Raw genomic sequence first — 26881 nt, 5'->3', positions numbered from 1 at the left:
TATATTTTTACAGTGTAGTAAATAAAAAGGTGGGCCGTGGGTGATCATCATCAGGTAAACAATCACCAATGCAAATTAAAAGCATTATTTTATGCTTTTTTTTTTCCCCTTAAAAGACTCCATCCTCATATAACTTCACTCAGCTGGATAATGTATGTAATGTAAGTAAGTTTAATATCATCAAGATGTATGTCAGCCTAAAAGTGCTAAGATGAAATAGGTGTCATTTAAGGTGGGATGTCCTATTATTTTAAAAGTAAAGAGTACATCTGCCGGATTGTCTTGGTGGTACAACAGTTTTCACCTTCTGTGCTGATGCTGTCTTCAAGGCTGTGGAAAATATTGTAATTGCGAAGACCGCACATGAACGACCTAATAAAGTGGTAATAGACTAGGAATCTTGAAATTTTCTGTGATAGTTGCTGACATGATGTTTATTGGGCAGAGAGCATGGAAGCGTGTCAACAACTGATGGTAAAAGTGACACATTATATCATTGTATGTTATTATTTGGCATTCTGTGTAAATAGTTAATGTTGTTTTATGTTTTAATTTTCACTAGTCAAACTCTTAGTTGATATTCATTTTTGTTTTTAGTAAATTAAAACATCAATAACATGCACTGTGCACATTTTCTCCTTCTCCTCTTCATTTTCCCACTGCGGTTCAAAGCAGCTGGGTGCTACTTGATTAAAAAAATTATAAAATAAATACAGCCACCAAGAGAGAACTGCTTTTGTTACAGAAGCTATCGAAATATTTTTTAATCAAAAGCACTGGAGTGGGCGACGAGTCGTTTTTATAAATTTTCAATCTCCGAAGAAAGAGTTTACGAGGGGCACGTGAAGGCAGCATGATTCTGTGTGGTGCGACGCATGACGTAGAGATCCAGCGACACACGTGTGAGAAGAAGTGGAAAGATGGCTAATGAAAGGCTACTGTTCCATGAAATGGGCTTAGACGACCGTCTTTTAAAGGTAATGAACCATTTTATACTGTCGATAAAGGCTTTATTTAGACGCCGGAACTCTAACCGATGTGTAAAAACTGCGAATATGTTCGATAACTCAGATAAATCCACGAGGACTTGCTTACCAACATGCTAGCTGTTAGCAGACTGTTACAACCACAACCAGGGATGTAGTGGAGAGTTTGCTCACCTTCTTGGGCTGACATAAACTTTCATGACATGTATTCGTAGAACGTATCATAGTTGTATCAAACCGGTGCAGGGCATATGAGGATTTGAATAGAGAAATAAACAAATATGAGGATAGCCTCTTCAAAAAGAAAAAAAAACAAGTTGTCTGTGTGAAAATATGACAGATTTTTGTTTATAATTGTGGTTGTGGTCCATATGATGGTCATAGTTTCACTTCTACATCACTGACACTGTCTGTGTGTGCTTGTGTGTTAAGCTTCACTTTATTAACGGGCCGGTCAGTGCCAGACAGTTCAGTCATGGGGATCATGTGTCCAAGACTTATGAATGTAGTTCATAAGGTCACTGTGCAGCACAGATGCAGATGTACGGCACAGATGTCTGCCAATGTGGGAAAAATCTCCGTGTACCCAACAAATTAAGAAACAGTCGCAGTTGCATTAGTCTAAATGCGATAATATTTTGTCAAAGCTATTATTGTCTGCCTGCCAATTTATAGAGCACAGCTGTGCATTTATGTACATGCTCAGCTGTAGCATTGTAATTCCCAGATTGCAAAAACGGCAGTAAAGACTCCATAACAGAGCATCATTCTCCAACCACAGACCTGTTTTGACGCGTGAGGTCTGCCCCTCTGTTGAGATAGTCTGGGATATGCTGGGCTTCATACAACACAGATAAACTGAGAGCTCTCCTCCTGTAGGCCCACTGACCTCACTCCTCCTCGGCAGTTGATTTGGACAGTTTTGGTCTGGTTGTCTGTTCACATCCCTCAACAAAAGGGGTGAAAGGTGTCAGGACAAGCAGGACAGCGGTCACCTCAGTCTCCGCTGCACACCACCTAAAGCTGCCATGACTTCACAACTCTGAACAAGGCTCAGCAAGGTGGAAAATATGTCATTTAAGAAAACAAATTCAAATTGGTAGGAATTCAGGTAGGGAAAGTGAATAAGAAATGCTGTCCCTTACCTCGACAACTACTGGACACGTGTGAATGTGTGTAGCAGTGTAAGTTTAAAGCAGGATGTTGCTGAAAAAAAACATGAACATGCCCAGTTAACCTTCCCTGGATGGAGAAATGTTTAAAAAAAGTGTTGTTGTGATGATTGAGTATAACAAGCTCATTTAACTTTGCTCTGATGTATCTGAATGAAGCTGATGTAACTTTTTTCCCGTATCTCTTCGAAAAACGTCCCAACCTTATTCTGCCCTGTTAAAATAATTGATGTTATTGTGACTTAGGCGGTTGCAGACTTAGGCTGGGCTCAGCCCACCCTGATCCAAGAGAAAGCCATCCCTTTGGCCCTGGAGGGGAAAGATCTCTTGGCTCGAGCCCGAACTGGATCTGGGAAAACAGCTGCCTACGCCGTGCCTGTCATACAGCGCATCCTGGCCTCCAAACAGGTGAGCAAACAACAGCCACAGAGGCAGTAAAGCCAGTCGTCTATGAAAGTGGATTTAAAGATGCAGCAAAGTCGTGTTTAACAGATTACATCAGTCTCATACATGCATGGCTGCCTTCATCAAAGTGCACACTAGTGAACAGTCACAGGTGTATGTAATGAGCATTAGCTTCACCAAGAATGCGCAGTGCAAGAGATTAAACTGTGTAAATAAAGATGTAGGCTACACACTGGTGCCATTATAAGCAAAATAAGAAAGAAGAGGATACACATCGGGTATGATATAGTTTCACTAAAGTGTTTAAAACTTACAAGGAAGGAAGTATGAAACATGAGGTGGAATACAGTTGCATATTGCATGATATTACCTTACTCTCTCAGAGAAATACAATAACAAAGACTTCATAAAATTAGTCTATATCCTCCTAGAAATGGAGAGATTTTGATGTCCTTCGAACCTTGTAATAATGTGACCTCCAGACCTTTTCTCTGTAAGATGAACATTTCACGTGTCTGTCCCTGTCATCCCCTTTACCACTAACCTGGGTGTTGGTTCTAATGTCTCCAGAGCGTTCGTGAGCAGAATGTGAGAGCGCTGATCCTGGTGCCGACCAAGGAGCTCGGTCAGCAGGTCCAGACCATGATCCGCCAGTTAACGGCCTACTGCTCCAGGGACGTCAGAGTGGCCGACATCTCCGGCAAGGCCGACCTGTCAGCACAGAGGTCAGTCTGCTCAGCGGTACACAATCTTTTTGGAAATGTAAACAATATTTAGCTCTCATTATCAGTCTGAGTTTATTCTCATTTATTTTGCGTAACTAAAGCTGACTGTGAGTTTGTGATTGACGCTTTATGCTGATTTGGGCAGGCCTATCTTAATGGAGAAGCCCGATGTGGTGGTGGGGACCCCGTCTCGTGTGCTGGCCCACCTGAACGCCCAGAACCTGGTCCTGCATTCGTCGCTCGAGACCCTGGTGGTGGACGAGGCTGACCTGCTCTTCTCGTTCGGCTTTGAGGCAGACCTGAAAAGCCTGTTGTGGTGAGAGAACGCACATACTGTAGGGTTCATGACTACTGATTTTTACTCATTTCTTTAAAGAAGTTTTCACTAGTCTTTTTTTTTTTTTTTTACCAGAATATCACAGGGTCCCGTTCAGTGTAGGATAAACTGCATAGGTTAGTTACAACTCAGTGGGGAAAGCAATATAGTCATTTGTATAGTTTTCAATAGCTTTATGCAAATAAGACAGACACTGATAATAATCTGACTGGACAAGATGCTGACACTTGAAACATGTTATATCATAACAACAAATGCTAAGAGAAACAACCATAACAATCCCAAAAGCCATCCACTACATTGTTGGGCATTAAGAAATGCAACAAACGTTTTGATTATTTTAAGTGCATTGGTCCAATGTACAGAGGTGTATTATTTGCAGGAATTAATAGAACTGCTGATTTCATCTAATATCTCGATTTAATACATCTGACACAAGCACAATGTCTTGTAGAAGGTAATTGGAAAACCAAAACACATCCATATTCAACAGTATTCATCATCAAAATTTCTTTTCACTTTAACTTAATCTATTCTGTGGAAATCTGTTCTGTTTGGTGTTGTAACAGCCATTTGCCGAAGATCTACCAGTCTTTCTTGATGTCGGCTACTTTCACTGAGGACGTCCAGGCCCTGAAGGAGCTGCTGCTGCACAACCCTGTAAGGTCATATTCAAACTCTCACATTCACATTCCCACAAAGGTTTGTCTGTTACAACAAGGTCTGGACATGTGAAATATCGTGCATCCTTCAGACAGCAGTCAGCTATCGAAAAAATCAATTGCATTGTGTCTGCATTTCAGTAGGGAGTTGAGCATCATAGCGACTATAATAGCACGTTTATAGATGGTGTGTAAGTGTGTTTGGTGTTTCTCATTAGTCCTGAATGTGGTTTCTCAGGTGACTCTGAAGCTTCAGGGCTCGCAGCTCCCAGACAGCGGTCAGCTGCAGCAGTACAGTCTTAAATGCGAGGAGGAGGACAAGTTCCTGCTCATGTACACGCTGCTGAAGCTGCGGCTGGTTCAGGGCAAGACGCTGGTGTTCGTGGGAGCGGTCGACAGATGCTACAGACTCAAACTGTTCCTGGAGCAGTTTGGCATTCCCGCTTGTGTGCTCAACTCCGAGTTGCCCGTCCAGTCCAGGTGAGAGGAGAGGGGAGGGGAGGGGAGATGATGCCATTAAAGGATTAGGGCTGGGTTAAAAAATTGCTAAACTGAAGAATTTCAATACTTGTAGCCCTCGGCGTTTTACAGAGGAACAGGTTTAGTTTTTCACTTAGACTGTAGGTGTTCAATAATAATGTTTGTTTTTATAGTTATTTTAGCACACTACAGCACATAGAAGTGTGCATTTAGATTTAATTTGCCTATTAAGAGGAATAGAAATATAAAAAATTAGTTTTTGGCTCAGTTTGTCCCCATGTCACATAATCATGTAACAAAATACTAAAAAGATATACTGTATAGTTTGTATCAATTCACTTGAATTGTAAATTCAGTCATATATACCGTATATTATATCCACAATACCCAACTCTCTAAAGCATAAGCATCTTTAGATTCATGCTGTAAGTCCGTTCCCATTCCCCTGTTCAAGCCTGTGTCTCCCCCTCACCAGGTGTCACATCATCACCCAGTTCAACCAGGGGTTCTACGACTACATCATCGCCACAGACGAACAGAGTTTGGCCGACCCCACCGCTGCACCATCGACGACGGCAGGGAAGGGAAAGAAGAAAAAGGCCGCAGCAAAAGGGGGAAGGTGAGTTCAACGAGTCGGTGCCTCTCAAGCCCATTTCCCATCTGTTTGCATGCGTTTATCCTTTGTCTTTGTGTGATATTTCAAATTTCAATTGACTCTGATGTCTGAATGATGTATTCACAGGGTCAAGGACAAGGAGTACGGAGTCTCCCGAGGCGTGGACTTCCAAAATGTCGCCAATGTCATCAACTTTGACTTTCCCACAACTGTAGAATCCTACATTCATCGAGTTGGAAGGTCGGTGTCTGCGTCATTTAACTGCTGCACTTCAGAATCAGACTGATGATTCACATCATCGCTGGCTGCATCAGATGTCATATTCGCCTTGTTTCAGAAACCCTGATCTTCACCTTTTTGCTTTTGTAGAACGGCAAGAGCAGACAACCCAGGCACGGCTCTCTCCTTCATCTCTCACACTGAGCTTCTGTTGCTGTCAGAGGTGGAGGATGCCCTCATAGGAGGTAAATAGCCTGCTGTGACCTCATTTCCTCCTGTCTGTCTGTCTTTAGAGTCAGACAGACAAGGAAAGATATGGCCAAGGGTTTGCCAGTTTGAACCCCAAAACCAGCAGGGAAATCTGGCCATTGAGGTGCCCTTGAGCAACGCCCTCAACCCCCAACTAGTGTCATTTCCCAGCAGCCAACAGTAGAAAATGGCAGCTCCCATGTCTGTGTCTAATCCTTCCTCTAGCGAGTTGGTAGGAAATAAGAATGCTTTTTTTTTTTTACGGCTTACAGATTTTCTCTATTTGTTTCTCAGATAATGCTGACTGTGCGCTGAAACCTTATGAGTTTAAGATGGAAGAGATCGAGGGCTTCAGGTACAGGTGCAGGGTAAGTGTCCTCGTCATATGGTCCCCACCCAGCAAGAGTTCAACCCGCTACAGCACACCAAGACATGTTTGGTTCATAAACTGTCTAAGGGTGCGATCACACCTACAGTTCATTTTCTTTGGTCCGAACCATAGTGGAAAAATGTGCTTTGTGGCATTTTTGTATTTGGTTTGTTTAGGCTGTAAACAAAAGTCACATGGACTCACATTTAATGGACAGAGGTTTGTTGTCTGTGGTGTTCATACCAGTGAAGAACACATAAAGAAATAGTAGAATATGAGCATCTCGGTTCATTTTGTTACGCTAGGCTTTCCAAGCATGAGTGATCGCTGGCTGTCAGATGTTACTATCCGCCTCCTTCTACCCATAAAACCTTGTGTTTTGGGGTCGTTTCCTGTAGTTGGTTCAGATTACGTTCTCACTCCTGACAAACCGCACCGCAGTTTGCTTGGAAGAGGACTGAGACTCGCATTTTCAGGCATCCTGGTACCTCATTATTTGGTGCCACCCATATTGTAATGGCATGTTCTCACCTGCCCAAATGAACCAAATTAAATCAATTTGAATAAACCGCTCCAGACATGATTGGTGTGAACGTGCCCCAGTAATGGCTGATTTAGGTTTAAATGATGAATGTTTATTTTGTCTGTATGTAGGATGCCATGCGTTCAGTGACAAAGCAGGCAGTGAAGGAGGCCAGGCTGAAAGAGATCAAGCAGGAGCTGCTCAATTCAGAAAAGCTTAAGGTGAGCGGTCTTCACTCCTGTGCAGAGACATAAATGGATTCAACATTCAACAAGATCGTGGTTAGCGTATGTGCGGAAGATAGACCTTTTCTGATTGGTTGTTTCCGCTGTCACTCAGACATATTTTGAGGATAACCCCAGAGACCTGCAGCTGCTGAGACACGACAAAGACCTGCACCCCGCCGTCATCAAACCCCACCTGAAGAACGTACCGGAATACCTGAGTAAGACGCACTCGCACACACACACACACAGCTTGAGTTGAACTTCTTCATGTAAAAGCTATGTGATTACGAAGAGGTCCAATACTGTTTCCGTTGATTTCATACAGTTCCCGAGACACTGAAAGGAGTGGTCAATCCCCTATCGAGCAGGAGGAGACGGAGGAAGAGAGAGAAGACAAAACCACAGGGTGTTGTCAAGTCCAACTTCAAGGTGAGACGCAGGGAAAAAGAACCAGGAAAGGGATTGATAAGCATAGTCAGCAAATCTCACACTGTTTCATGTGTGGGCATCAAAACTATGAGCTTCTTCTCCTCATGTGGCATATGTTTTACAAATACTAACATTTAAAAATGCAGTTACAATTCATAGAAAAATGCACAAACAATGAATAGTTTTAAAGGAAAGTCCTTCCGTCACATCTTTGCTAGAATAATCGATTAAATGATTGCTTCTCTCCCTTGTAGAACATCCCAGGCAAGAACCCACTGAAGAGTTTCCGCTACACTGGAGGGAGAAACAGAAAAGACAAGGCTGGCCAGTCCTAGCTATTGTTCCAATACACATGAATACATATCCATGTCATGGATGCTATAAGGTGAGGAGTGACATCACCCCAGGAGGAAGGCCTGGTCTCCAGTCTCTGTCCAGCCCAGACAACTATGAACTATGGACTTTGGACATAATGGGCTGAGGAGGCTATATGGACCACGGACAAAATGGGCTATGAATGTTATACGAGTTATATGGACTTTGAAACCTAAATTGCATTTTGTCATTTAGAAGGACGGTCAATTTTGAACCTGGATTCTTCAATGATGATAGAGGTCAGCAGATATTGAGAGGAATAGAGGGACTGTATTATTTTGGTGTTTCTCTTGTAATACGTCAGTTCTGAAAATATTAAAAATTATTATTAAAATAATTTGCTCTCAACGGTTGAGTTTTTGTATCATAGTGCGAGTAGTTCAATGATCTCTGGTTGATATAATTAAGCAGGACTCTATGCAACGCTACCATTATGGCACGTTTACACTTTTAGCATACTCTCCTAAAATGTATTCATGCTGCCTAGAAAATTGGAAGAGCAGCATGTCTATAATATGAGATTCAAGCAGGTAAAGGAATGTGAAAATCCTGTTATTTTCAGCGGTCATTCTCCAAAATGTCCTTCCTGCGCTGCTACATTTTCAGTGTAGAAATAGAAGGGCTTCATGGAAAAACCATGGAGTTAATTGCCTATACAAGTCAGAAGAGACCATTAACCATATAATATATAGAGCACTTAAACCAATCAGTCAAATATGATGCACTACAAACTTACACACGTTTCCTGAGAACTATGGATAAGGATTTCTACAGGCCAGGAAATATGTAATCAAGTGAAATTTTAGTTAAATGTTTGCATTTGCAATAACGACCTGTACAAAAAAGAATAAATGGTGCTGTGGTTAAGTAAATCGTATGCAGACACACATGTATGTGATGCACTTTGGCAAATTTGAAATTGGTGTAATTTGGAGTCAGGGGCAAACTGAACAACGACTAAATGCCAACTACACAGGTAGCGATGCTACCGTCAAGTTTTCATCTATTCTATGTTTCAGGCTAACAGTTTGTATAAAAGATGAGCTTGACAAGAATATACTCCCAAGTAAATGATTAAAGGCTGCTGACAGTTAAAGGGCTGCCCATGTGCTTTGTATTTAGCCGCTGTATTCTAAAGTAGCTGCAGGTGAGAGAGAACTTCAAGATAGAGGCATGAATAATTTTACCCAAGGTAGAAATCATGCTTGATATTTCTCAACTGGTAAAAACAACATTGAACAACCTTTTGGACTTAATTCTCATCATTTTGACTAGAATCAAAAGGATTCCCAAATTCCTGGCAGTTTGCTGTATTATGATTTTTAAAAGCTGAATTTGATGGGACAGTTTTGAGACAGTTTTGAGACTACTAGAGAATCTTTGGATATCAAGGCTGGATTTTGTCTACAAAATCTGTGATCAAGTGGAAGCACATCGAGAAAAAACTAGGACCCAGAATGGAACCTGGAATCTGTTTTTTTTTTTTAATCTCTAATTTTGCTCTGTAACAACCTTCAAGTTAGTTTCAGTGTACTTTCCATCGACTCAAATATAATCTGCTGAGGAGGATATACTACCAAGGCCATAGAGAATTGCTTTTTAAGGGGAGCTGTCCACTCGGCCAGGGATAGTAATCATTCATGGGAGTTGTCATCTTTGGAACATGGCAACTCAAGAGTGGACGAGGGTCCCTACCGGGTCGAGGAATGTGGAAGCTCATAATGAGGGGAGGAGGAGGAGGAATCTGGCTCCTTTGAAGAATAGGAGGCAAGTCCGCACATTTCTGGGAGGAGAGAAATCCGAGCATTTCTCAGCAGGAGTGAGAAAAGGGCCGTGATCTCTCTCTGAGGGAGGTGAAAAATGCTGTTGTCTTCTCAGACCTTGAGGGGTCTGCAGACGGGTCCTGGCATCTCCAGAAGAGGAGGATCAAAGGAAGATCCTCAGAGATGGAAGTGGAGAAGCCCTCTAGAAGAATGGCGTGGCATGATCTTTTTGACCCTAATCTTTGGTAAATCAGTGGTAAATCTTTCGTCAGTGCCTTGTCAAGGAGGTTAGTGCTATGTTCATTTAACATGGTACTAAGGTATGGTATTTGTTCTTGCACATCATCCTTCACATTAGGAATCCCAATATTCTTGTGGATTAAGATGGAGATAATATGAAGAGGAACATCCTGATATGGAGGCAAACTGGAGATGGTGATTCTTGCTTTTCAGCTTTCTCAGGCATGACAGCTAACATTACCGGGACCACAAGTCCATTTTTGACTTTTCATCATCATCATCATCAACAGAGTTTTGGTAATTTGTCATCCTGCAAGATTAGAGATTTTGGCAGCAGGGGGAGTCAAAGCAAATCTGATTCCAGTCGCTGCAGCTTTAGCTGAGCATGATGGGCTGGTCTGCACTCATAATTTACCTTCTCAGGTGTTCATATGAGTTAACAACACGTGAAGAAAAAGCTGAATATGAGCCTCAGTCCAGAACTTATCCCATTTGTCTCTGATTGTTGGTACAATGCATTTTGAGAACAGGCTGTTTCAAAGAAGCTGTTCGGTTGTCCCATTGGCCTATTGTTGGGGAAATTGATGGTCAGATTGAAAATGATTGAGTGCGATGTTGTGGTCTGAGAGTAAGGTGTGGTGTCAGTGTAGTGTGGGGGAGAATATGTCTGATCAGTGCTGAGAGCCGGTATAAAGGACTTCTGAAGGTGTTGTGGGTTCAAACCAATGTGTGATGAGAGGAGCCTTCTAGATAACCACCTACCTTTTTCCTCTAATATGGTTCTTTGTTGGTGTTCACTGTAGTTCAATAGCACGAAGGATAGTTAGATCAGATCCTCTGTAATGGTTCATGTCTGACCTACAAAAAGCTGCAAGATGATAGATTGTAGGCAGCTTGAAGCAGTTGGACTCAGTAGCCCCATTCAGGCTGCAGAGTCAGCATCTTAGTATCAGTATAATCATAGGATACAAAAACAAAACAGTTCAATTATGTAATCTTAGCCACGTCCCAAAAACTGTGAACAGTCTTGGAAAATGTCTTTTGTGTTCATTAGAATTATTGACGTTTTTTTTTTTCCTGCAAGCCGCCATGTAATCTGGGGACAATTAAATGGTGTGGATGAAAAAATAGCATGAGCCAGGGAGAGATATTTTAAGTGTGGTTAGTTTTCAAGTTAATGTTTGTATAGTGATGTAACCATAATCACAGTAAAATGCCTTTTAGGGTGTTATTACTCTGATAAACATGCTTCATAGTTTAGAGTTGGACTGTAGAGCTTTTAGTACACCAATCATTCATTTCATTTGATTTATAATTATATAAAACTAACTTTTGTTTTCTTTGTTTCTTCTTTTTCTTTCTGTATTTTTTCTTCTAATTCTGCTTTCCGTCTTTTTTTTTTGTTGTCTTTTTGTAAGTATGCTATCATAATCGTGATTTCTTATCAACAAGTATTAAATGCATCAAATCTCTGGGCCTTTTCCACATAATGAACCTTACTTGAACCCAAATCCAAACTCAAATGCATTCAGCAATACATTATACCAGTTTAATTGAGGCCAGCAATTACATTCTCAAGCCATTTGAGAAACATATACATAGACTTCTTGAGGAGTAATGCCTAATCTTATCCTTTTTATATTGTGGCACATATAGTTTTATTGAACGTAGAGCCAATTACATTTGTCCCGTATTGTCTCTGCTCAGCAGAGGCCTTTCTCCAGATCAATTCTCTGTGTAGACATTACAAAAAGAATTCTAAAAAAGATTTATCGAATGGACATACCCATAAAATCATATTCTTCTCCATTTAAACTGATGGAAATGAAAAACAATGTAAATAACTAACAAGTTAAGTATTTGGATTTGTGTGATTTATCATAGCTGTGATGTTGCATCATTCTGAATTGGCTAGTAATGTGTTTGTGTAACATAGATGAAGGGTAATGGAGTTTAGTAATCATCGATTTTATATTCAAAAGGATAGTCCTGTGTGGGCACTGACTCGAAGATGACGCCCTCGAATGGGCTCTCAGTTGACCAACTGTCCACGGGAAACCAGGAGTCATACCAGGAGGTTGTGCTCTCGGTTTCAGGTTTTGTTGTGGGGGCTGCTGTCGTGGTTGTTGTTGTTGTTGTTGTTGGAGCAGGAGTTGTGGTAAGGTTGGCTCGTAATCTCTGAAGACGCAGCTTGCGCAGACGCATCAGCCGCAGCCGCCTGATCCGCTCTGCGTTCTGAGAGTTGGAGTTAATCGGCGTCTCTCCTGCGGTGCCGCTGGCTCCCACGCTGGTGGCTTTGGTAGCGCTGACTCCACTTGTTTTGGGGACGAGCCGTATGGGCCTCTTGCCGCTGAGTGCCATGATTTGTTTGATGCGATCCCAGTTGGACTTGGCTAAGGTAAAGCTGCATGAAGTAGCCCCGGAGTCATAGCCCACCATGCACAGCCTGGTCTGGGGCGTGTGGCCGTCAGCCTTGGCCGTCACCCGGTACTCTCCAGGGTTCAGCAGCCGCCAGTAATCACCGCCTGCAGCTGGAGACAGAGGGCCAGAGAAGAGGGGCAGAGAAATGAGTGACATAGGCTTTGGGAGGTCAGTAGTTTATATCTTGGCTGGGTCTAACTGACATCATAAAAAATGATCATGCACACTATCTCTGCCATGGTGTCGAACATACTGGTTTTGACATCATGCTTTATTCCCTCCACAGATATGGTGGCATTAGGTAGCGGATTTCCCTCCACATCTCTCACCAGGCCCTTTATCCCACGATGTACCTGGCACAAGAAACAGTGCGTCATGGATCAAAGCTCAAACAGTGGGTTCCAACCACAATAGCAAGCCTTGAGAGGCCAGCAATGGTTTCATGAGTCTAGTTCTCACTTGTTCTATAAAAGACAACAGGGACTCGCGGTTATTCTCCCACTCCAGAGGCAGTTCACTTTCATGGGGAAACTTGTCGCAGCCCAAGAAGATGGAGAGCTCAAAGCAGTTGGTGTGCAGGTAGCTGAAGTCATTCATACCTATGGAAGAGGGGGACAGAGGACTGCAAGTTATTTCAAGACTCTGAGTATACGTCTTTCTTCTTTCATTCTCTATTCATGCCTCTCCTCCTCAAGCTTCTTCATATCCCTCACTTTCTACTCTTCTATTTCTTTGTTCCCCACCTCCCTCTTTTCCCCTCACTGTGTCCACACTTACTGCCCACCACAGGTTTCCAGCTGGCTCTGTTGATGATGCCCTGTCCCCCAGTGATGTCATCCGTATGGCAGGAGCCTCGGTAGGTCTCCGTCATAGTGAGGTGGCTGTGGGCGTACGACATCGCCAGCCACCGAAACATGGTGTCGTCGGCCGTCTCCCTCAGAGCTCCCTCGTTCTGCCGCTGGATGCGGGCCCACGTCTCCTCGTTCATCTCGTGCTCAACACCGGGTCTCCTGCCGTGCCGCAACGCATCGGTAACCTTGGGCAACATCAAGGAAAATGCAAATAGGGTTATGTGATGGGCTGGTGTGGGACTGATGAAGCATCGATCCAGAGGTAACGGTTGTATATCCTTACAGATGTGGGCGGTCGCTGCATGTCGAAAGGGTACGCCACCACTTTCTCTCCTCCTTGCAAATTCGCTCCCAGCACAAACGGGTTGCGCTCCATCCAGGAAATGATGGCTTTCGTCTCAGTAGCAATCTGGAATGGATAAAATTGTCATTACTTTGTAACACTATTCTGATACTAGTTTTGAAGTGGGGGAAAAATGGATCTTCCGCCAAATCAAATTCTCCCTCCTAATATAAAACAAACTCACAGAGCCATTGAGAACGTTTTCTGGGAGGGGGATGTGATGGTTGGGCACTATGCGTGGGACCCAGCCTCTGTCCTCTGCTCCCCACAAGATGCTGTTGAGGTCTGGGAAATTCTGGAAGATGTCGTAGCCCTCTTCAGTCCAGTGGCCCAGCGCCCAGTTCCCCATCTCCGAGCCCTGGAGGACAGAGAGGAGATGTGGGCCATGTTAGGCCTCAGAGAATATTTTAACTGGAGTTGTGCAAGTTATTCTTTCAGCAGTCACTTTTAGTTGTTTTTGTTTTCATCATGATTGAGTGGCAGCAGTCCCACCTTACCATTTCATAGGCCAGTTCATATGCATCAGGGTTGAGTGAGGGCACCAGGTGTATTCTCACTCCGTCCACCAGGCGGCGCACCCTGGGGTTGTCGTCATTGTACTCCTTGCACAGAAACTGCATCAGCAGAAGAAGAAGCTCTCGGCCCAGTGCCTCGTTACCATGGAGACCGGCTGTGTAACGGAATTCCGGTTCACCTAGTGAGGATGGAACAAAGGTAGAGGTGGAAATTTAGCAACATCTAGACAGGTGTCATTTTGAGTCTGATGAAATCATCTGAAGGATTAAATAAGACATAAACCTTTTCATAGCTCTATATGGATCGAAATATTGAGCCTAGGAAGGAAATTGCTTAATTACTGGCGTTGTTTTAGTCTCAAACTGTACACCTATGACTTGACTGTGAGCCAACAGCTCAGCAGGACACTTGTCACAAGCTTTTTTGTCATTAATTTGCAGACACATTCTTCTGTACAACCACATCCTTCAATCTTACCTCAAATTAGAGCACAGAGCACAAAATGTACAAATTCTGTATTACGATATCACATTTGTTCCACTTGAGAGAGATAGATACTGAAGTAAAAGCAGTGTAGTGCGCTCTCTTGTCTCAGCACCAGAATATTTAGTCCCCACACAAAGTACCAATGGTGTTGCATTGATGCACAAAGTCTATTCTTCTGTTTGCTCTGTGTCTTGTACCTGTCTCATGCTCCCCTGGGTTGTCAGAGATTTCCATGGCGTACATCTTCAGGCCCTGGGAGCTTTTGCCGACGTTGTAGATCCTGGTGATGTTGGGACACTCCTCGTTTATCACCTTCATCATCTGAGAGAGAGAGAGAGAGAGAGAGAGAGAGAGAGAATGGAAGGAGAAAGACACATTGAGAAAACAAATCTGAAATTCCCTTGTTTGTAGAATTATCAATCTATGAGGTGCAGTATTTTACAAGACTTGTTTGTTTTTATACTGAAATTGTAAACTGACCAATAAAATCAATAAAGTGCCATCTTATCTTATCTTACCTGTCTCATCTCCTTGTAGTTGTGGTGTCTAAAGTCCAGGTCATCTGATGTGTTGACCTCATTCTCACTGCGGTAGCTGTCTGCAGGGAGCAACATGGGGACAGTGTACTAATGACTTTCATAGATAACAACATGTTTGTGTTACTATTATGTGTGTGTTTCTCTTGATGGCTGTGGAGGGACCAAGATGCTGACTCTCTGGAATATGTAATACAGTTTTTAATATTGTGATTATTAGATTCTTTCACAGACATGCAGTGAAACGGACTATAAACAGTGTTTTCTGTGCTACTGACTGGGTAGCTGACAGGCCAGGATCTCGGCTCTGAGGCACAGACTGCCGTTCCAGCTCTGAGGCAGGATGCGGATGTAGCGTGCCACCACAGGCATATCAAACTGGGCCATCACTGGTGTGTCCTTATCCACATTCCCATAGAACAGCTACAAGGGAGATAAAATTACACCGAGAATTATCATTAAAAAAAAAAATGTGTGTATCTGTAATCATCAGATGTCTGCTGTTAATGAATGTCACTTATTTGCATTGCAAATACAATATTATATTTGGTTTCCACTCACCCATTCAGCATAGCCATCATGAAGTGTAGTCCAATCACGACTGTCGTTACTGAAGGCCACAAAGAAGGAGGACACAAAATCCTCACTGGGAAGGAAAGGAGATGAATCAGTGCAAACAGAGCTGCCATATTTGTGCTGGCTTGAGAAAACATTACCAAGAATAGTGACAGCATTGTCATGCACTCCTACACAGTTGTCAACTCATCTTAAAGCAATATTCCACTTAGTTTTAACATGGGGGTTATTTGCCTCTTGACCACCATGAAAACCAGAATATAAACTACTCACCAAGATCAGATGCAGCTGGACGAGTTTGTAGCATTAAGATTTTTACTTCCCATTCATTTGAATGAGGCACGAAAATAGACTGAAAACTGACATTTAACACGTTGGTGAACAGATTCAACAACAGATCCTGCTTTTAAGACAATAAAGCAATCTTGGATCCCTCGTCATTTTGCATTTCTATTCTTGCTTTAGACTAAAATTAGTATTTAAAGATAAAAGTAGATCCGGTCTCCCAAACAGGAACTATCTCTCCTAAATGGTATCCCACCGCTATGTTCTCTTCTATCAATAAAAATGCTATTTGGCAAAATTATGTTCTAAAACGTTGGACCAACAGTCAGTTGAAAATCAGAGCAGCAGGATCTGTTGTTGAATCTGTTCACCAACGTGTTAAATGTCAGTTTTTAGTCTATTTTCATGGCCTCATTCAAATGAATGGGAAGTAAAAATCCTAACACTACAAACTCGTCCAGCTGCATCTGATCTTGGTGATTAGTTTATTTTCATGGCGGTCAAGAGCCAAATAACCCCCATGTTAAAACTAAGTGGAATATTGCTTTAAGTCAACTTTTTGCAACCACATCAGTGCATCCGTTTTAGGAGGTGAGCCTTTTAGCGGGACTCACTGCTGGTCCGAGTTCCTTCCCTGGGTGATGAGCCCCGTGAACTCCACCTCTCTGCGGGCATCGACCTCAAACCAGTGGTTCTTCTCCTCTGGCTCCGCACACCACCCGCCGCCGTACACGTCCTCCTCATCGCCGGAGCCCTGCACGCAAAACCAGAGCCTCAATTAGGCCCAGTACAGTGTCTGAGCGGTGAGCTGGCGAGCTGTATATTTCTCTTAAGATAACCTGCATGTTGAGGCGTCCCCTCTGAGCAGAGTAGCCATGGTGGGACTGAGAGGAGGCCAGCAGCTGGTCGTCCTCCACCCGGTGAGACTCCAAGCCTAGAGGAGGGCACTCTGAGAGGATAAAACAAACACATTCAGACACAAACACGCAGTCTGGTTGGCAAATGTTCCCGCAAGGCTGCTAATTCAAAGCATTCGCGAGAGCCGGTCAAAAGCATTCTTTCTTTTAATGAAGACACGGGCTGTAAAATCCATCCTAAAAGGCGATCTAACAGTTAAGTCAGCTCAGCGGATTAACAGATGAAGACGTTTAGTCTGTGGCGATACGTGGGATGTTGTATCGTGAGGGAAATCCCAACTGTACCCAGCCTCAGCCAAACCTCAGGCAGAGCTGAACTACGCTCAAAGCCTATAGTAAACACCAAATGTGATGCCAGAAGAAATACAGACTACAAACACACCACTAAATCCCCCATCTTTCTGCAAAACTCTTTTTTTTTTTTTTAAATAATGAGGGAAAAAAAACCCTAATACTTAAGGCCAGTTGATTCACTTACTTTTTGGTTCAACGTGCACGGACATCTGCTTCAGCCTCTCCTCCTCCTCCTCCTCCCACTTCTTCCTCAGCCGCTCAGCTTTGGAGCGTAATGGGAAAACAATATGTGACGAAGCATGTTTTCACATGGACCCGGCTCTCCGGCCAGCCCACCGCATAAAATATTTCCATATGTGCTTGTAGGGTGCGCATTCATCTCCACTCACACAATGTGGGTCAGTTGTAGCCGGGGTTATATTTTGGATTCCAGACCACATCATTTGACATCCATAACCTTTAATTTCTAGTCTGTCTTTGAGAATAACTAGACCCAAAATGGTGTTTAAGACTTTAAAATTTGATTGGATATTCTCATATCATCCCCAAGTCTGTCCCTCACTCCATTATGAATTATATAACGATTCACCACATGACGCAGAGCAGAGCAGCTGTGTTGATGAACCCTGATCTGAAGTTCCTTCCTATCTCCCTGTCCTCTCTCCTCACTCTCATTAACAACAAACCAAAGGACCAATGAATTCATCACAGGAATGTAAAAACTTGTATTTCCCCCACAGGGCCGTAGCTCAAAGTTCTGGGCTCTGCTAACAAAATGTGACACTGAACCCTCCCACCCCCACCCCCCACCATGATGAGTCTAACTTGAACTCCTGCACACCCCACCGCCCGCACCCCCCCCCCACTCAAGTGCCCGTGTTTTCCCCAAAGAAAGATAAAGACTGAGACCTTTTTCCGCCTTTTCCTTGCGAGCTCTCTCGGCCTCTTCCTCTAGTTTCTTCGCTGCCACTGAGAAGGAAGAAACCAGACGTTAGAGAGGGCTTCAACTTCTCAGATCGTCGCCATGCTTAAACATAAAGCTCATCGACTCGTGGGTAGAAAGAGATGGTAGACGTACAGTCGCCATAATCGTATTCCTCATACCAGGGGCCTATGAATGGAGTGGTGGTGGTTTCCTCTGGAAAGGAAACAAACGGGTCATTACATGTGAATTTTGTTTACAGACAGCTGTAAGTACACCAGTAAATCCTTACAGTGCAGTGCAGAGGGTTACCTGGTATGTACATGATGACCTCAGTAGTTGTGACCTCTTTCTTAACAGGATAACCACCAGGCACCTCATCTGTTAAAGACATGGGACAAAAAAAAAAAAAAAAAAAAAACAGTTGCCAATCTAAATAAAATAACACGCAAACATGATCATACAAAGATTTTGTCGCATATCAGAGGGAAACTCAACACACAGCAGGTAATTGTCATTATGGGAAAAGACTGGGCCTGCAGGAAAGACTCAAGTTTATTTTAATGAGGAAAGTCTAGAGAGGGGAGACATATTTGAACCGTCTGTGTATTCACTTTTTGCATTTCTTTATTATGTAACCCATAGTCTATCTATTGGCATTTTTTTCTGTTTCATTTTGAAGACAATTAATTAAAGAATCAGTTTAATGGAGAAAACCACTATCTGGCTTCCATTTTGCCTCCACGTGCTTCTTAAGTGACATTTCCCATTTTCACAGTCTGGCCCGGTGGAATAAATGATAATAAAAGGCTTCATAAAAACTTTGGCTCTGAATGAAAACATGGTGATGAAACCTACGTCTGGCATCCCAGTAGTCAGCGTCATGCTCAGTTTTTGTTGGAGCTGATGGCTTTTTGGAGATGTCAACTGCACAGAGAGAAAAGACAAGGCAATATTAGTTTTAATTGAATTAGCTAAACAGGTGTTCCAAACTGTTTTCTAGTTTGTGTAGTGGTGTTTAAGTTTGGTGTATGTACTGAGCCCATTTGACCGGCCCATGATGTCTTACCCAGGTCTGGTTCCACTGGCTCTTCCCTTCCAGGCCCCTTTGGGGTCACAGGTGGAATCACTGTGAAGATAACAGAGTTATATGACTGAAATACAATCCCCACATCAGGCCACAGTGGACACTTAAAGGCTTACTAGCTGTGTGATGTCTACAATTCAGTGCCAAAGGATGATGTAGTGTTAAAAGCTCTAGGAGGAAATTTGAACCTCTGAAGCATAAAACAAGTTAAGACAGTTAAGATAGATTTGAACTGTTTTGCTGTGTTGCTCCTATCTTCTAATTTAATTTCCAGTCATTTATAATAATCCACAAGCGGTTCACTTTGCTTGAAAAGATTATTAGATTTGTGACAAACAGAGAGGCAAGTTCTAATCAATTCCAGGAATTTATTCCATGCGTCATTTCTTTCTTTCCTAAAACTAGAGCAGTGGTTCTCAACGTGGGATCCGGGGACCACCAGAGGTCCTTGAGGGGGTTCCAGGGGGTCCCCAGCAAATTGATGCATTATTAAACTTCAGCATTATTTCATTTACAAGAAGTGAACACAATTAGAGAATGTAGAAGAATGACTGTTTTGATCATAGTTTGACTGTTATCTCTCTACCTACAATACAGATAGTCATGGAATTCTGGACAAAATCATATCTGACAATAAAAATATTCTCAGATTTGGGCCCGAGAGACAAAATCTCATCAAATGTGGGTCCGTGGCTCTAATGTGGACTAATGGTCCTTGATATGAAAAAGGTTGAGAAGCACTGAATCTAGAGCATACATACATCTGTCCCAGCCCAGTTCAATCAGCAGCCTCTCCTCCTCCTCCTCCAGAGTGGGACGCCTGATGTCTGGCTGCACTCCCTCCTCCGTCGCCCCAGTGGTCTTTGCCTTTGGTTTCTTGGTGGGTTTGGGTGCTTTCGGCTTCTTCGTGGGTTTTGGTGCTTTGGGTTTCTTAGTGGGTTTTGGGGGCTTTGGCTTTTTGGTGGGCTTGGGCGCTTTCTGCTTCTTCGCTTTGGCCTCCTTCTCTGCAGCTTTCTTTGCCCTGGCTTAGGAGGGATGGGTTAAAAGAGAAAAATAATCAACATGTTAGTTGAAGCCAAAGTAAACCTTGTTGGCTTGAGTGAGTGCAACATGTAGAACTATATTGTAGGGCACAAAATGCACCTGTTTAAACATTTGATCACGTTTTTATACAAATTGTTATTACCAGATGTTTCTCTTTCATTTTCGAGAGAGACAGACAGACAGACAGGCAGACAGACAGAGAGAGAGAGAGAGAGAGAGAGAGAGAGAGAGAGAGAGAGAGAGAGACAGACAGACAGACAGACAGACAGAGAGAGAGAGAGAGAGAGAGAGAGAGAGAGACAGGCAGACAGACAGACAGACAGACAGACAGAGAGAGAGAGAGAGAGAGAGAGAGACCGGCAGACAGACAGACAGAGAGAGAGAGAGAGAGAGAGAGAGAGACAGACAGACAGACAGACAGACAGAGAGAGAGAGAGAGAGAGAAACAGGCAGACAGACAGACAGACAGAGAGAGAGAGAGAGAGAGAGACAGACAGACAGACAGACAGAGAGAGAGAGAGAGAGAGAGAGAGAGACAGGCAGACAGACCGACAGACAGACAGACAGACAGAGAGAGAGAGAGAGAGAGAGAGAGAGAGAGACAGACAGACAGACAGACAGACAGACAGACAGAGAGAGAGAGAGAGAGAGAGAGAGAGAGAGAGAGAGAGAGAGAGAGACAGGCAGACAGACAGGCAGACAGACAGACAGACAGACAGAGAGAGAGAGAGAGAGAGAGAGAGAGAGAGAGAGACAGACAGACAGACAGACAGAGAGAGAGAGAGAGAGAGAGAGAGAGACAGGCAGACAGACCGACAGACAGACAGACAGACAGAGAGAGAGAGAGAGAGAGAGAGACAGGCAGACAGACAGGCAGACAGACAGACAGACCAGGCCATCAGTTTGTTTTGGTTTCAGACCAAGCTATCCTCCAAACTCAAACAAAGTGTGTTGATCTTCAATCAACTCCGCATGTTAACAGACACCAGGCTGTGTCTTGGTCCTGTAGGTTACACCCTCTTGAGCGCCTGATTAGAAACTGCGTATAAACATTATAAAATCATTGGTTTTACGTGGAGTTGCATGCAATATTACAGGGAGGAGATGTTCAAAGGGATTCGGGGCCCATGCAGTGTTTTCAGTCCACCCTTGTTATACAACCATCATCAACAACTCCAACGCAGACACAGAGGAGCGCTTGTTTTCTCCTGCTGGACCTGTTTCCTGATGTTCCACTGGTCATAAAACACAACATCCCCTCATAGCCAATCCATTACTCACCCTTGATGTAGAGGGTGGCCACTTTTAATTACCGTCATTTCTGTGACTAACACATTTTACAGTATGGGGTTAGAGTCAACAATGAGTTTCTTAAGTCCCTGTGTTCCAGATCCACAGCTGGGATCAGACCTTAAAGCTTTTGCCTTTCCTGTATTCTCCAGGTTTTGACACAGTTATTCCAGCAAATGTCATCTATGGTTTCTTGGCTAAATTTTGTGTCTACCACTCAGCCCCCAGTGCATGTGTGTAGAAAGATCATGCACGCTCAGCAAAACCCTCCCTGGATAAACAAAGGTTAAGAAACGAGAAACGTTTTGGGGTCTCAGGTTTTGCCAATTATGGCTTTTTATGTAACTGAAATCAACCACACATGAATAGCTCGGGATACAACTGGTAGGTTTGTGGTTTTGCTTCATGCAGCGGAAAGTTTGCAGAACGCAGAACGCCGGTGCCACTGCATCCATGCCGCTGCAACTCGTAAATCCCGTCTCCTAACTTACGGAAAGCCGTAGTGGAAATATTTCTGCTGTTGGTTTTGTTTTTTTCACAGATGTTCCTCTCTTGTAGGGCCTAATTGTTGGCAGAGCCATTCAACAACCACCACTTTCACAATAAAAGCTCATTTTCTGACTCAACTTCTTGGCAAGATTTACAATGTGTGTACACAAGCGGCATTACTGGTAGAGAAACCAGGTCATGTAAGCAGCGTTGTGGTCGGGCTGCCAAGAAAATGTCAGACCACCAACTGAATCGCTGCAAGTGTCGGCCCCAGCATCTCTGAATCGCTGTGTGATATTCTCATTAAAAACCAAGCGCCGACTTTTTTATGTTGGATCGCTTCAAAACAACACATATAGGACACGCATAAAACCTTTAAAGCTGTAATAAAGCAAAAACCGTGGGAATCAATGCAAATTGTTGTTGAGAAGAAGAACTCAACCTAACAGTTACTCCTTCGGGGAGAAAGCTGGAGGCAGAAGACAGATAACAGCGGGTTGCTCAATTCAAACCAAATGTTCTCCTGCCTCGAAGACTGATTGCAGCCTTTCCTGTCTGTGCATCCTTAACTCTCTTGGCTGCAAGCTGCGGCTGAGAGGAAAGAAAGTAGAGGCAAGAGAAGTCTTATTGGAACTTGCACACAGTCTTTCTCACATACAGTACATGCAAAGACACGCACAAGTACACACTAATTTACACACAAATGTGCTGATTAACATGCAAATGCACCCACTGGGAGAACATCAGACTCTGTGATGTCATCTTAAGTCACTGATCCACATGTGTGTTCAGTGACGACATCCAGCTGTGCATCTTTAGTTCATTATTTCCTCTTACTTAGCTGCCTGCAAGTGATTCATCTCTGTTCATACCAGAAGTGGCTAGAAGTGGGACGAAAAGAAGCTTCCACTTACCTGCCTCTATTTCCTCAGGTGTCTTCTTCTTCTTCGGTTTCGCCTTCTCTTCTTCCGCCGCTTCGACAGGCTCGTCGGCCATCGCAGCATCCTCTTCCTCCCTCCTGTGCTCGTCCGGCCCTCTGACCTCTCTCACCGGAGCCTGGTGGCCTCTGGAGACTTTGCTTTCCTTTGCATCTTCGCCGGCGCAGGCCAGCGCACAGCACAGGGCCAGGCCGACCCACAGGACCAGCACATCGCCCCTCATTTCCCCCAGCGTCAACACAGCACTGATGAGGATGAAACAGACCCCGACTTAGTCCAGGAGGATCCTAAATATGAAACTAGGCCTTCTGGCAGTGTCTGGAACCAGGGACTTGGCTGTTACAGAGCACACACACAATAACTAACATATGACCCGCACATGCAGAGATCCAGCTGTCTCGGGATACCAGACTTTGTGGTCGTTAAAGAGTCTTCAAAGGCGTGGAAGTGATGTGTTCCGGTTGTTTCTCTGCAGTGAGAAGAACTGCAGGAGGAGATCAGTGGAGTCGCGGAGAGCCTTGTCCTGTTGTCCTGGATGGAGAGAGGAAGAAAGTGTCGAGGGGCTGGAGACTTTGAAAGCAGCTTCCTGGCCGCGCCGGAGGAAAGGAAATGCAGCTGTCTGGAGTGGGGCTTTTCAGCAGCAGCACACCTCCCTGCCTTGTCCTCCTCCCTCCCACCCTCCTCCTCCTCCTCTCTCGCATACTCCCTCGGTCACATCTCTCCTTCATGGCCCTTCACCCCCTTTCCTTCACTCGTCTCCGCGCGAGGGGGAGGAGCGTCTGCCAAACGTCACATTCCTGGGAGGGAGGGAGGGACGGAGGGAAGAAAGACAAAAAGAGAGACAAAAAGAAAGGAGAGAAAGAAAGAAAGAAAGAAAGAAAGAAAGAAAGAAGGAAAGAGAGAAGGAAAGAAAGAAAGAAAGAAAGAAAGAAAGAAAGAAAGAAAGAAAGAAAGATTCACCCTTAGTTTTACCTAGAGACTGCTTAACCAGGGTGTAATTCCCGTTGATTATAGTGAGGAAATCAAATTATAGGAACGATAACGTGAATATATAAAGATGTTCCAAGTCTCACGTTGAGAATGAACTTTTAAGCAGACTTGAACACACACATACACACACTTTTAAAACACACACACACACACAGAGAGAGAGAGAGAGCGAGAGAGAGAGAGAGAGAGAGAGAGAGAAATTCACTGATTTGGAGATACATACACATTTCTACATTACAGAGATGTCAGGACTTCTCCTTTACTCTTATTAGACACCACTAGAAAAAGGTGGATAAAATGAATGGAGACTTAAAGCTTGGGCCCATGTAAAAAAAAAAAATTAAGTTTAAATACTATAATTTTAAAAAGATTTGGACATAAATGACATGCCTTGAGTGATTTTGTGTTAATATCTAGAATAATGCATTATGTATTACAAAACAGCTTTTGACTGTGGTTTGCCCGTTGGTCACCAATGGGTTACACAGCATTACTTCAATCACATTAATTATGACCAGATGTGAGGATCTAAGGATTTTATTTCTGGGTGAGCATATTGAATAAGGTTGTAGAGTCAGACGGACATTCCATTCTGCTTCATCATCTTGCCTTCATCAGTTGATGGACAGCTGAAGTTCACAGACTCAGGATGTGTTTGTCTACAGTACATCCTAGTCTACAATATATAAAAAAAACATTGAGCATGCCTGTTGTTTCTGGTGTACCTGGATGGAAAAGCCGTGTCATTGCTGCAACATGTCACCTGTCAGCCAGACACATCAGTCGTGTGTTCCATCATGGAAAATTCTGTCATTTATTTCCATTACATGTTGACTCACTTTCCCGCTGAGCCTCACAATTTTGGCAGATATGGTGTGTGTGTGTGTGTGTGTGGGGGGGGGGGGGGGGGGGAGTCTTCTCAATCTTTCATTTTGCCCACTCATCTACATTGTTTTCCTTTCCCTCCATCTGTTTCTAATACTTCATTGATGGTGGGAGCTCCAGGGTGTTTCAAAGATCTTTCACACTAAACGGCCTGCCATGGACTATTCCTTACATAAAACAGCAGCAGATAATAACAACTACATATTTCATGCCTTAACCATTTATATATATAACGGATTCTACATTTAGACTCAATTATCATGGATTTCTAGCACTTGAATAAAAGGGGGTAGCGCAATTTTTTTTTCCTGAAATCATAATATTGTTTTGGCTACTAGCATAGCTTCTTTTAGAATAATTATATTTATATTTAACCTAAATACTGCATTTATTTGTCTCCTTGGTGATAATGGATGGACCATGGGGAATTCATGGAGTTCATACCCAATGGCCCTTTCTGACATCTGAGGATAAGAGTATGTGCTAAATTGCACACAGATGTGCTCAGGCGTGTGCTGTGCTGTGCTGTGTGTGTGTGTGTGTGTGTGTGTGTGTGTGTGCATGTGTGTCAAACAGATGGTCTGGAGTGGATATCTTAAATAATTGGCAGACTCCTTCCAACACTTTCTTGGCCAAGTTGTGAAGTTCATGCTGTGTTAAGCGCACATAAAAGAACTATCTTTACTTTAATCTTTTTTCTCTCATTCTCTTCTACACATAGACACATACTCACACACACACACACACACACACACACACACACAACCCCAATCTTAGAAAACCTTCTACTTTATCTACTCTGGAGCCATTAGAAGGAGTTTCAGGAATGTGACCCGAAGTCTAACCCTCTAATGTTCAAGTTAATGTTCAAAACATTCAACTTATCATCATTGAAATGTTTTAGTATCAAGTCAGTGTATTTCAAGAAGCAAAGAACAAACGGGAACCGTTTCAAAAAATGTGTATCAAAATAATTTATCCGCATAATTCCATAAGAAAATATTTAACATTATTCATTTTCACTTTTAACACAGCCTCCATTTGGCACATCGGCTCTTATAAATAAGTATTAATAACAGTACCAACAGTTTCTGGGAATATTGGCACATGTTCAGTCACTTCGGTCAGAGTTGCGCATCATCTATAATAATGATGATACGGCGCCAGTGATAGCGGCGCAACCAGCTGAACCGGTGTGCGCTGCTGGCAGTAAAACGGACTGTAGGCTAGGGATGATGAATAGATGGCTGGATGTGTGAAGCCGTGCTGCTCCTCCTCGGGCTCCTTCCCCTGCCGCTCCTTCTTCCACTTGGTGCGTCTGTTCTGAAACCAGATCTTGACCTGAGTCTCGGAGAGGCGCAGGGCCGAGGCGATGGCGTGCCGCTCCAACACCGACAGGTAGTGGCAGCCCTGGAAACTGAGCTCCAGGATGCGGAGCTGCTCGAGTGAGAAAGCCGTGCGGATCCGTCGACTTTTTCCCTTCGAGCTCTGAGAGTCCCGACAGTCGGAGGAGACCTGACCCGGGCACACGGCTGCCTCCTCCGGGCCGCAGCATTCACCTGCTGCCGGGTGCTGTTTCTCTCTTGGCTCATCTCTCATAGTAGAAGCTCCTGAAAGTAAATACAGAAGTTGATATATAAGTCAAAAAGGCCAACATCAACACAAGACAAAGACATGCAGCAGCAAGTTCACCTCAACATGCTTATTATTTAATATCCCATGATAATAAGGCAAGCTATTAACATTGCAATTTAGTCATCTACCCCAGCCAGATTTAAATCCATAAGTTTCTCATAAAAAATGATGGTATTAGAGTATGAACCTTACCTGTCTCCCTGTGTGTAAATTTTTTGGGGTCCAAAATATCATCCACAGAAAAAGGTGTTCTGTGGATATGCGGTAACTTGTCTGGTTGCATGTCAACGTGTAGCCTGTATACTCCCCGAGGACCAAAAAGGACACAGTGTCGCTGCTCGTGCTCCTCTGGGCCAGCGGGCTTATATATACACGTCCAGCACACGCCACTTCAGCATCAAATTTACATTTCATTCAAAAAGCTACCCAAATGAACCGATGCGTCTTGCAGGACAATTGCAGGCTCACGTCTTCCTGTGCAGACGCGCAGACACGCTCCAGCCCCCCGTGCGGCCACTTCAACATGTTAATGCCCGCGCTCAGCTGGGGGGGCATCTACCCTGTTATTTATTGCCGGGCATCTGGTTAAAATGTGCCC

General features: G+C 43.6%; 3 protein-coding genes across 3 annotated transcripts; 1 reads left to right on the top strand and 2 right to left on the bottom strand.

Annotated features, from left to right (window-relative positions):
• The first annotated feature begins 854 nt into the window (after positions 1 to 854).
• Positions 855 to 8091, top strand: ddx56 (DEAD (Asp-Glu-Ala-Asp) box helicase 56). The gene is made up of 14 exons (XM_071898821.2): positions 855 to 977; positions 2405 to 2566; positions 3134 to 3288; positions 3434 to 3604; positions 4195 to 4285; positions 4526 to 4767; positions 5243 to 5386; positions 5510 to 5623; positions 5753 to 5847; positions 6146 to 6219; positions 6876 to 6965; positions 7084 to 7189; positions 7297 to 7400; positions 7655 to 8091. The coding sequence occupies exons 1-14, from the start codon at positions 921 to 923 to the stop codon at positions 7733 to 7735; spliced, it is 1686 nt and encodes a 561-aa protein (XP_071754922.1). The 5' UTR covers positions 855 to 920; the 3' UTR covers positions 7736 to 8091.
• A 3222-nt stretch (positions 8092 to 11313) lies between these two features.
• On the bottom strand, positions 11314 to 22996 carry aebp1a (AE binding protein 1a). Its single transcript, XM_071897995.2, has 21 exons — positions 22750 to 22996; positions 19774 to 20037; positions 18995 to 19054; positions 18784 to 18852; positions 18238 to 18306; positions 18082 to 18141; positions 17913 to 17972; positions 17188 to 17265; positions 16632 to 16741; positions 16407 to 16546; positions 15493 to 15577; positions 15210 to 15354; positions 14914 to 14993; positions 14593 to 14716; positions 13891 to 14087; positions 13578 to 13751; positions 13334 to 13459; positions 12977 to 13235; positions 12659 to 12798; positions 12453 to 12552; positions 11314 to 12309 (listed from the first exon to the last, which is right to left on the bottom strand). Exons 1-21 carry the CDS (start codon positions 22994 to 22996, stop codon positions 11732 to 11734), a joined length of 3165 nt encoding a protein of 1054 aa, XP_071754096.2. The 3' UTR covers positions 11314 to 11731.
• A 210-nt stretch (positions 22997 to 23206) lies between these two features.
• Positions 23207 to 26613, bottom strand: pnx (posterior neuron-specific homeobox). Its single transcript, XM_071899097.1, has 3 exons — positions 26476 to 26613; positions 25869 to 26258; positions 23207 to 23304 (listed from the first exon to the last, which is right to left on the bottom strand). Exons 1-3 carry the CDS (start codon positions 26564 to 26566, stop codon positions 23207 to 23209), a joined length of 579 nt encoding a protein of 192 aa, XP_071755198.1. The 5' UTR covers positions 26567 to 26613.
• Positions 26614 to 26881: the final 268 nt, after the last annotated feature.

This window comes from Centroberyx gerrardi, chromosome 2 (genome assembly GCF_048128805.1).
Source record: "Centroberyx gerrardi isolate f3 chromosome 2, fCenGer3.hap1.cur.20231027, whole genome shotgun sequence".
Lineage (NCBI taxonomy): Eukaryota > Metazoa > Chordata > Actinopteri > Beryciformes > Berycidae > Centroberyx > Centroberyx gerrardi.
The sequence above is the reverse complement of the archived record's forward strand: the minus strand, read 5'-3'. Positions and strand labels throughout refer to the sequence as shown.

Excerpts from the sequence above, each read along its gene's own strand:
- aebp1a (XM_071897995.2), bottom strand. The coding sequence starts at position 22,996 with ATGAGGGGCGATGTGCTGGTCCTGTGGGTCGGCCTGGCCCTGTGCTGT. Across the intron at positions 13,236-13,333 it reads TGCAGCGACCGCCCACATCT|GTTACCGATGCGTTGCGGCA; the intron begins GTAAGGATATAC and ends ATGTTGCCCAAG. Across the intron at positions 12,310-12,452 it reads AAAGCATGATGTCAAAACCA|CTGCAGGCGGTGATTACTGG; the intron begins GTATGTTCGACA and ends CTCTGTCTCCAG.
- ddx56 (XM_071898821.2), top strand. The coding sequence starts at position 921 with ATGGCTAATGAAAGGCTACTGTTCCATGAAATGGGCTTAGACGACCGT. Across the intron at positions 4,768-5,242 it reads GAGTTGCCCGTCCAGTCCAG|GTGTCACATCATCACCCAGT; the intron begins GTGAGAGGAGAG and ends CCCCCTCACCAG. Across the intron at positions 5,624-5,752 it reads TACATTCATCGAGTTGGAAG|AACGGCAAGAGCAGACAACC; the intron begins GTCGGTGTCTGC and ends TTGCTTTTGTAG.
- pnx (XM_071899097.1), bottom strand. The coding sequence starts at position 26,566 with ATGCAACCAGACAAGTTACCGCATATCCACAGAACACCTTTTTCTGTG. Across the intron at positions 26,259-26,475 it reads ATTTACACACAGGGAGACAG|GAGCTTCTACTATGAGAGAT; the intron begins GTAAGGTTCATA and ends ATTTACTTTCAG. Across the intron at positions 23,305-25,868 it reads TTCATCATCCCTAGCCTACA|GACAACAGGACAAGGCTCTC; the intron begins GTCCGTTTTACT and ends CTCTCCATCCAG.